The sequence below is a fragment of the Pogona vitticeps genome, chromosome 1 (genome assembly GCF_051106095.1).
Source record: "Pogona vitticeps strain Pit_001003342236 chromosome 1, PviZW2.1, whole genome shotgun sequence".
Taxonomy (NCBI): Eukaryota; Metazoa; Chordata; class Lepidosauria; order Squamata; family Agamidae; genus Pogona; species Pogona vitticeps.
Window position 1 is genome coordinate 48845741 of NC_135783.1, and position 10920 is coordinate 48856660.

The 10920-nt window shown below is 43.8% G+C and overlaps 1 protein-coding gene across 1 annotated transcript in view; it reads left to right on the forward strand.

The window, feature by feature from the left end:
- Nucleotides 1-7103: 7103 nt before the first annotated feature.
- Nucleotides 7104-10920, forward strand: part of LOC110089036 (zinc finger protein 318) — a 28699-nt gene continuing 24882 nt past the window's right edge. Inside the window, exon 1 of the mRNA XM_072992186.2 lies at nucleotides 7104-7467. Within this exon, the coding sequence (XP_072848287.2) occupies nucleotides 7240-7467 (228 nt within the window). The 5' untranslated portion in view covers nucleotides 7104-7239. The remainder of the gene's footprint in view (nucleotides 7468-10920) is intronic.

Genomic DNA, 10920 nt, shown 5'->3' on the forward strand with positions numbered 1-10920 from the left:
CTTGTATGTTCATTTTTTTGGTTTGCGTTGGAACAACACAAACAAACAGAGAAGTCAAATCTGATGCAATCCCACACAGAAACCCCAAAATGCACTGGCCAAAATTATCGGCACCCATAACTTAATATTTGGTAGCACCTGCTTGTATCACTTCCTGTAACCATGAATGAGTTTCTTACGCCTCTCTACTGTAATTTTGCAAACTGCTCCAGGACCTTCAGATTTGAAGGATGCCTTCTCCCAACTCCTGTTTGGAGATCTTGTAACTGCTTTGGTTGCTTCTTCTGGTGAAGAGAAGCAGACAAACCCAAAGCCCTAAGGCTACATATAATGGTTTGGTGGCCACAATCTCTCCACAGGTGTTCTATGGGATTCAGATCTTGACTCATTGCTGGCCATTTCAGAACTCTCCAGCGCATTGTTTTTAAACATTTCTGAGTGCTTTTTGAAGTGTGTTTCAGGTCATTGTCCTGCTAGAAGGCCCATGACCTCTGGTGGAGACGCAGCGTGCTGACACTGGCCACAATGTTGCACCCCAAAATTATTTGGTAATCACCAGATTTCATGATACTATTCACACAGTCAAGGCATCCAGTACCAGAAGCAGCAAAGTAACCCCAAAACATCTTTGAACCTCCACCATGTTTGACTATAGGGACTGTGTTCTTTTCTTTGAATTCCTAATTTCGTTTTATGTAAACAGTGTCATGATGTCCTTGACCAAAAAGCTCTACTTTTGTCTCCTCTGTCCACAGTACATTCTCCCAGAAGGATTGTGGTTTTGTCACATAAGTTTTGGCACACTCCATTTTTGCTTTTTTATGCCTTTGTGTCAGCAGTGGTGTCCTCCTGGGTCTCCTTCCATAGCGTCCCTTTTCATTCAGATGACAACGGACAGTGCGAGCTGACACTGTTGTACCCAGTGTCTGCAGATCAGCTTGCATTTGTTGGGAAGTTAATCTGGGTTCTGTATACACCATTCAAACAACCCAAACTGTTGTTTGCAATTATGTTTCTTTTGCTCACCTGGTATTTCCCGTGGCACATCTAACATACTAAAGGAGCCTTTGCATTTCATGTCTGCATACATTTTGTAACTGGCAGTTCCCATGTGCTGTGCAGCCTCACTTCGTTTTGAAGATGCACATTTTTCACACAAATTTGGCTGCTCCTCATGTCTTCTCTTGTTTAAATAAAATGTTGGCCCCACTAAAGATTATGTGTTGGGTTTTTGAAGGGGAAATGTCAGCATCTTCATAATTAAAATAATCTCAACATAAATTTAATGCGCTATCCTACAAAAAATTCTAGTGAAACTAGCTAGAGGAATAGTCATATTATTAATTATTAATATTAACTCAAACCCTTGTTATGGGGTGCAGCAGAGAACAGGACAAAGTGTTCTGAAATGCCTAGTTGCCTAGAACATTGAGGAAAGGAAATTACAGGAATATTGCTCTAAACCACTGGTTCTTAACCTTTGTTACTCAGATGTTTTTGGACTGCATCTCCCAGAAGCCTTCACCATCAGCTCTGCTGGCTGAGGTTTCTGGGACTTGCAGTTCAAAAACACATGAGTAACAAAGGTTAAGAACCACAGCTCTAAACAACCCCTGTCAAGATTATATGGAAGACGTGAATCACCCAGCCAAAGAGTCATCTGCTAAAAGGATTGTCTGGAGGTCTGGGATAGCAAACACCCTAGAATGGTGTGCATTTCTGTAAACAGAGTCATCCATCTTCTTCCTATGCACTGTCTTTGGACCAAGTGGGCAAATACTAAGATCAGAGCAGAAAAGGACACAGGACTAAAAAGGGTCCAGATTGCTATCAGACTGGCCAGAAACCATCTAAAAGATGCACAATAGCCATACTAGTTGTTCTGGGGGAAAGTTCTGGTATGAATCTTTTGGGGTGCCTCTTCTTCCTGTGCTATCTCTGTGTGAACCCTGCTCCTTAATTTCTGAGCTGAAATTGCTGTCTTCACCCCCTACACACAAAAACCAGGATTTAGCTAGAGAATCCTGCTAGCCAATGTTGCTTTCCTGAATTCCTAGTTTTTGGCTGAGGACCTCTGCTAGCCTGTTCTGTCTTCTGATCTTATCCAAGCATTCCCTCACATTGGCCAAGCTGGAGCCCCAACATTCCCCAGCTTCAAACAAGTCTTAAGAGATTAATTTTTTCCCACTCCTAATCTACTCTCTGGGAGTATTTTCCCTGCCTGTTGGTTGCTCCCCAGTCTACCCTTTTTCTTTTGTATGTGCATATGTGTGGTTTAAGGGAAGATCCTTCTTTCCTTTCCTTATTCTTGTGGCACCTTTGCAAATAGTCTGCTCAGATACTGCAGATCATTGCACAGCAGCTTGAGTCTCAGAACTCTCTTAACCATGAGAGTTTGCTTCTTTTGAATCTGTATTTCCCATATTATATACCTTATTGTGAATCTCTACTGTATTTTAATTGTTTTGTGTTCAATCAAATTCCTCTTATGAATAACTCTGTGTGAGTGTGATACACTCAGCCCAATCTGTGTCAAGATCAGATCCAATATTTTTGTAGTTCAAAGATCCCTTACCAGTGTGTCTCCAAACATATATCAGTTTGTGCATGTGCTCTGAGAGGATACCTGGTAACAACTCTATTGGGGAATAACAAAAATTACATTCAGGTGCCATAAATGCTAAAACACATTTGCTTCCAAAATATTATGGAGAAATATCAAGTGAACGAAAGCAAAACTCATAACTGAGAGGGCAACTGCTTGGAGAAGAAGAGAGAGAAGAAGTGGGGAGGGGGACACAATAAATACAGTATACAGTATTGCCCTAGTGGCAGCTTTAGAAGAGGCAGCCATGTTAGTCTGTGCTAGCATGCTGAACATAAACAATAGTTTAAAAAAACTGGTCTGAAGAAGTGGACTTGTCCACAAAAGCTCGCATTAAAATATAGCAGTTAGTTTTTAAGGTGCCACAACATTTTGTACTTTTTTAAAAAACTTGTTTTGCTTTTCCCTAGTAACACACTTACAAACAAGAGGGAGAAGAGATGGGGGAGCAAAAAATGCTTTTATCTGTTGTTTTTATTCTTCCTTATGATATGAGGAAAGTACTCTCAAAACCAGATTCAGAATTCTCTCTCTTAAGTTTCACTATGCTGTCTTTAACAGGGAGGCACTATAACCTACCTGGAGTAATGCAGGAATAGAGCAGAAATCGCCCCAAAAAGGATAAACTAACAACCCTGTTTCCCTGAAAATAAAACCTAACCTGAAAATAAGCCCTAGTATGATTTTTCAGGATGCTTGTAATATAAGCCCTACCCCAAAAATAAGCCATAATTAAGTGAAAGCCCACCCTCCACCATTGTGCAGCAATCAGAAGACAACGTGACTGTATTTGAATAAACATAGATTGTACATAAAAAAAATAAAGCATCTCCTGAAAATAAGCCCTAATGCGTTTCTTGGAGCAAAAATTAATATAAGACCCGATCTTATTTTCGGGGAAACGGAAAAGGTCCTAGGCGAGAATCAGGACTTTAAGAAAATAAAAGTTAACAAGATTCTCCAGCTAAATCCTGGGTTGTGGGTGTGAAGAAAGTGAGTCAACTAAACCTGATCTCTGGGAAGTTTACAAGCCTTCAGTTAAGTTTTTGTTGTTGTTGTTGTTGATGTTCTTGTTTAGTCGTGTCCGACTCTTCATGACCCCATGGACCAGAGCACACCAGGCCCTCCTGTTTTCCACTGCCTCCCGTAGTTGGATCAAATTCATGTTGGTAGCTTCAATGACATTGTCCAGCCATCTTGTCCTCTGTTGTCCCCTTCTCCTCTTGCCTTCACACTTTCCCAACATCAGGGTTTTTTCCAGGGATCAGTTAAATTGGCTCAAAGAAAGGTTGAGCAACTTCAAGGCGAGATGGAAACAGCTTATCCCTCTGCTGCACCAGAACGAAAAATATGCTCATCTCATGCCTTTTTATGGTATTCTTGGGCATGATTTGCTAACATGACTGGAGCTCCTCATGAACCATGTTATGGACATGTTCTCTTTCTCCACTGGTTATGATATATTATAGTGTAGCAAACCACACTAATCTTTTCTGATGATAAAATTAGGAGCAAACAATAGAAAGGGTGGCTGTGGGTGACTGCTGGAGGATATCAGAGGATGCTTTGCTTCTATTCCCTTCGGGGTGTGTGATTCGGTTCATTTACAAATTTAGGCAGTTCCTCTGTTTTGGCAGGAAAAATGACTGAGACCTTTTTGTAACATTCATAATGTCAATTTTACTAACTCTTGGCATTTCTATTATTCCTTCAACCGGGTCGAAACATGATAGATTAGGTAAATGTCCATAACTTGACAAAGATAACTGTTCTTGTAAATTCGGGTAACTTACTGGGGAGCTGGACCAAATCGCTCCCGATCTGTGGGATTCTGCAGAGGGGCACTCTGTATTGCACATATGGTGCCACAGCATGGGTGTCGAGCCCAGTCCCCCTCTTTCGGAGGCTTGTTGTATGTTGAATCTGGCCAGATCACTTTCTTTCCCCTTGTCCCCGTGGGAAAACAATTACTGTCCATTCTTGAGTCTCAAACGTCGTCTCTACTTCTCCTTTCACCTCTGGGTCCAGCAATAAACCACCAACCTTTAAGTTGTCATCACTTTCCTCCCAAGAAGCAGGCGTCTTTTAATTTCGTGGCTGCTGCCACCATATGCAGTGATCATGGAGCTCAAGAAAGTAAAATCTGTCACTGCCTCCATATCTTCCCCTTCTATTTCCCAAGAGGTGATGGGACCAGTGGCCATGATCTTAGTTTTTTTTTTTTTTTGATGTTGAGTTTCAGGCCATTTTTGGCACTCTCCTCTTTCACCCTCATTACAAGGTTCTTTAATTCTTCCTCACTTTCTGCCATCAGAGTGGTATCATCTGCATATCAGAGGTGGTTGATATTTCTTCCAGCAATCTTAATTCCGGTTTGGGATTCCTCCAGTCCAGCCTTCCACATGATGTATTCTGCATATAAGTTAAATAAGCCGGGGGAACAATATACAGCCTTGTCATACACCTTTTCCAATTTTGAACCAATCAGTTGTTCCATATCCAGTTCTAACTGTTGCTTCCTGTCCCACATATATGTTTCTCAGGAGAGAAACTGGTCCCATCACCTCCTGGCAAATAGAAGGGGAAGATATGGAGGCAGTGACAGATTTTACTTTCTTGGGCTCCATGATCACTGCAGATGGTGACAACAGCCATGAAATTAAAAGACGCCTGCTTCTTGGGAGCAAAACGATGACAAACCTCGACAGTATCTTAAAAAGCAGAGACACCTTGCTGACAAAGGTCCTGAAGGTTGACCATTCTGGGGTTAACAAATAAGCATTTTATTATTATTGTATCTCACTTCATGCACTGCTTTTATTCCCATTGCTTCTTCCACAACGCAGCAATTGTATTTAGTTTCAATACAACTTAATTATTGTAACGTCTTGCACATGAATACTTGTGTAACTTTATGTATCTGAATGTATCTGTATCCGAATGGATCTGTATTAGAAACTGCTTTTACTGTAGACTGACCCTGACTTAGATCTCTTCTGACTCTTGCCACAATCACACCAGGGTGCTAACTTTACAAACACACCCTTGCATATCAAAACACATAGTGCCTCAATGGCCTTCTTTACAAACACACCCTTGCATATCAAAGCACATAGTGCCTCAATGGCCTTCCATCTGCTAGCTGAGAGATATCGCCCCAAGGAACAGAACACAATACTTTCACTTCCCAAAACAACAGGCCTGCTCAGAGGGCAATTAAGGAGATAATTGGCACCCTTGGTATGCGTAGGGAGGATGCTAAGGCGCTTCCATCTTGACACCAAGGGAAAAGCTGTTACTTGAAGGCCACCATATACAATGCAACAATAAACAAAACGACATAGATAACGAATATCTGGGTACTGTCAATTCAGACACATAGTCGCCATTTGAGTAATTCATAACCTTAAGGCCAAGGGGGCATGCGTATCATATGCACATTCAGGTATAGCCAATAAGTCAGACCCACAGAACATTTAGGGCCAATGGGCGTAGAGATCCAAAGTTTCGGGTTCAGGACACCAATCAGAATCTAACTATTTATGGCCCTTTGTGTGTATCCCTATAAAACATCTATGACCCCGTGCTTCGGGGCTCTTCTCTGCTTTTAAGAGATTGGGCCCTAGCTGTGTAATTTAATAAATAATTGGCATTCTATACAGCTGGTTGTCTCGTGTCTTAGTCTGCTGCCTCTGCCGGAGAACCAACCCGATTTTCAGGGTTAACAGTCCCCATAAGCAAAGCTATGTTTTTTCCAGTAGTGATGTATGGAAGTGAGATCTGGACCATAAAGAAGGCTGACCTCCGAAAAATTGATGCTTTTGAATTGTGGTGATGGAGAAAACTTTTTAGAGTCCCCTGGACTGCACGGAGAACAAACCTATCCATTTTGAAAGAACTCAATCCTGAGCGCTCACTGGAACGACAGATTCTGAAGCTGTGGCTTCCCACACTGGAATTATTTATACTTTGGCCATCTCATAAGAAGAGAAGACTCCCTGGAAAAGACCCTGATGTTGGGAAAGTGTGAAGGCAAGAGGAGGAGGGGATGACAGAGGATGAGATAATTGGACAGTGTCATCGAAGCTACCAACATGAATTTGACACAACTCCGGGAGGCAGTGGAAGACAGGAGGGCCTGGCGTGCTCTGGTCCATGGGGTCACAAAGAGTCGGACATGACTTAACGACTAAACAACAACAAAAAATCCTACAGATGCAAGAGACAAGAAATGGGTAATAAAGCAGTTGGCACAGAACACAGCTTCGCGCTTCTCCCTCCTTCCGGCCCTCCTCCTTTCTTTCCGTTGCCTATCACATGACTCAAAGCCCGCCCCCCGACCCTTTTGCCTCTCGCCGTTTATTTTCTCTGACGCTTTCACTCTGCTTTCTTCCTTTCGACCCCGCCTCTCGTTTGCTCGCGACACGTGACTGCAATTCGCCATCTTCGAAGGACCATCCGCAGGAATGCCCCTCAGCCTGGCTGCGGGCGTTTGTGTCCACTGCGCACGCGCAGTCCGGACTGGGCCGAAGCGGGTGAATGGTTAGGAGAGGGGGAGTGAGCGAGCGCGGACAGGCGAGCGGGCCGGCCATCGGCCTCTTCGGAGGGCCGTCTACGGCGCCGCTCACCTCGTCATGTACTGGGCCGGTACCGGCCACCCCGACATGTCGTCCTCCAGCCGGTCCAAAGAGAGCAGTAGCTCGGGCTCCCGCAGTTCTCGATCGGGTGCCTCCACATCCAGCTCGGGTCGGGGCCGTAGCCCCCGCCGGTCGCGTTCGCCGTCGCCGCGGGGCCGCCGCCACCGCTCGCCGTCCAGCAGCCGCTCTTCGCGTCGCTCGCCGTCCCCGCGCCGCCGCAGTAGGGTATGCTCTCCGCCCCGGGGGGTGTTGGAGCTGCTGGGGGTCCCAGTCAAGGCCAACAGGCTAGCAGGGGTATCGGCCTTTTGAGGAGCCGGCCTCAGGAAAAGTATCCCCCCCTCAACTTTGCCATTCCCTCCCCCGGCCATGGTAACGGTTGTTGCCCGCCCACTCGCCCCGCTCGCCTCCAGCGCCTTGCCGCCCCCTCAAGCTTCCCGTGCAGATCCCGTTGAAAGCGCGCATCCTCTCCTCCTAAATATGTGGTATTAATAACCCTTCTTTTTGGACTAGAGCCGAGCAGCTGCTCGCGTGCCCAGCCATTTGTGTGGTTAAACACAACCTTTTCTTCAGCAGAGGCACATCTTCTGAACCATAGCGATTGTAAAGGAAAGTATAGTTTGTCATAAAGTAAAGAGCAAACCAACACAATGGTGCAAGTCTATGTAGGTCTTATCGTTATTCGTTAACCTGGGAGTAAGCCTGATCGAATTTAATAGGACTTACACCTAAATAAATTAATAGGACTTACACCTAAATAAATATGTTATATATAGACCACAGGGTGGTCTGTATAACATATTCCAACTGAAAACAATAGAATGGATGAGTATAATTAGCATCAGTAAGAGAAACTATGGTGTAAACTGATGTTTGGAAATTGATTCAATATTATTTTATTTAGTTCTTTAAAACTAGTTCTTTTTAACCTGCCTTTCTCCTTAAAAAGGACCCAAGGCAAAATTAAAAGACTGCATTCACTCAAGAAAAAGCTTGTCTGAAGAGAAAGGTCATTTTCTTGCTTGCAGAAGGACAGTAAAGATGGGGCCAACCTCGTCCCCTGTGGGAAGGGGCTTCGCACAAATGTATGAAAAATAAGAGCTGGTAATATATACCAGATATGCTCACTGGAAGGACAGCTCCTGAAGCTGAGGCTCCAATACTTTGGCCATCTCATGAGAAGAGAATGGAAAAGGCCCTGATGTTGGGAAAGTGTGAGGGCAAGAGGAGAAGGGGACGACCGAGGATGAGATGGTTGAACAGTGTCTACCAACATGAGTTTGACCCAACTCTGGGAGGCAATGGAAGACGGGAGGGCCTGGCGTGTTCTGGTCCACAGGGTCACAAAGAGTCGGACATGACTTAACGACTAAACAACAACATGATATACCAAAAACTGAACAAGATATAAATAGAAAAGGTGGTAGTCTGGTTTATATGTGGACTGAGAGTAACTTTCGCTGAACATCTTGGAATTTGATTCTGCACATGTCTGTGTTTCAGGCTGTAATAGTATACATATCTATTACGGAATAAAAGTTGGTGTACATAAAAAACACAAGTAGCTGTACTGATTAATAGTGAAAACAAAATCTGCAATTGAGCAGTACCTTTTCAAATGATCAGATGAAGATATTGTCCAACTGGATGATTGAATATACGATGGAGTTACTTCTTTGATTGCAAATTAGTATAGCAAACATTAGCATAGTTACAATTAGCATATCTATATTTGCATTAGTATAGCAAAGTAATTCTAACCATGACAGATTTTGTGCTTGATTTTTCCTTGTTAATTTTGTAACGTGTACAGGATGCTAATTGGAGTAAAAATACATTTTAGCTCTGTATCAATAATAGTCACCCTCTTTGTAAACAAGTATTTGAGAATGAAAGTGATTATTTTGGAGACAAAACAGTTTGTATTCGCGAAGACTTTCATTTATTTATTTATTTATTTATTTGATTTGATTTGATTTGATTTGATTTATATCCCGCCCATCTGGTATATTTATACCACTCTGAGCGGCTGAGATCTAATGGTTGTGGGTTTTTCGATCTCTTTGGCCATGTTCTGAAAGTTGTTCTTCCTAACGTTTTGCCAGTCTCTGGCCGGCATCTTCAGAGGACGGCACTCCGACTGAAGATGCCGGCCACAGAGACTGGCAAAACATTAGGAAGAACAACCTTCAGAACACGACCAAAGAGCCCGAAAAACCCACAACAACCAACAAAATTGTTTCTTCGTTGATTTATTAATAGCCCTTTCTGTGTGTAGATAAATTTACTGTTATGAAATCCAAATAACAGTTTAAAAGGGCTTTTTGTTTATTAAGAACTTCCTCTCACTTTTTGCTTTGTTCTAATAGGTCTAATTTGTTGTGTGCCATCAAGTTGCCTTTGCTTTATGGTGTCCCTATGAATGATGGACCTATAAAAGGTCCAGTACTGAACTGCTCTGCTCAGCTCTAGTTAACGGAGGCATCTGGTTCTTATAAGAAGTCAAACCATCTCATATTTGAGCTTTCTCTTTTCTTGCTACCTTCAACCTTTCCCAGCATTACTGGTTTTTGTGGTGAATCTTGCATAATGTGCCCAAAGTATAACAACCTCTATTTCATCATTTTTGCTCCCAAAGAAAGTTCAGGCTTGATTTGCTCTAGGACACACTTGTTCATCTTTCTAGCAAATCCAGAGTATCATCAAAGCTTCCTTCCAGCACTGTATTTCAAAGGAGTTTTATTTTCCTGTCAGCTGTTTTCACTGTCCAGCTTTTACACCATTACATAGTAATTAGTTGTACAATTGTGTGGATGGGCTTGGTCTTAGTGATTTATCCTTACACTTAGTGATATTTTAAAATTCCTTGATTGCTGCTCTTCTAAATCATTTCCTGATATCTTTGCTGCAGTCTCCATTTGCTGTTTGAAACAAGGTCTAGAGCAGCGGTCCCCAACCTTTTTGGACCACAGATCAGCTAAGCATCTGAGGAAAGTGGGGCATCCCCCTGCCCACACACTCGTGGGCACATGCACACAGCGGTGGGGGAGCATGTGTGTGTGTGCCAGTGCCAGCATAAGCACTCCTCCACCCCTTCGCACACGCGCAAGAGCGTCTGCATGCCCTGGTGCGCATCCACCCGCCCCTTCACTCGGGCGCATGTGTGACAGGGTGAGGGAGTGCTCACGCCGGGGCTTGCGCATGTGCGCAAAGCAGCAGTGGGGAGGGGAGTGTGGGCGGGGGGGGTAGGAGGTCTGTTTCCGTGGCCCGGTCTGTCTCTGGTCACGGACCAACACTGGGTGGCAGACTGGGGTTGACGACCTCTAGTCTAGAGCAGGGGTCTCCAAACTTTTCAGCATGAGGGCCACATCATATATGCTCCACATTTTTGAGGGCTGAAAGAACAAGCATGCAGGCCTTGCCTGAGCCTACTATGTTCGCCGGGCTGGATAAAAAGGCAAGGCAGGCCGGATGTGGCCCATGCGCTGTAGTTTGGAGACCCCTGGTCTGGAGCCATAATTCCTACTTGGGTCCCCCAATGCTTTTGGACTAAAACTCACAGAAGCCTTCACCACTAATCAATGGATTAGAACACATTGATGTCACCATTTAAGTGTGATGTAAATGAACATATTTTAAGACTGGAGCAATTGGCCCATTTCACTTGCTGAAAAATAAGGA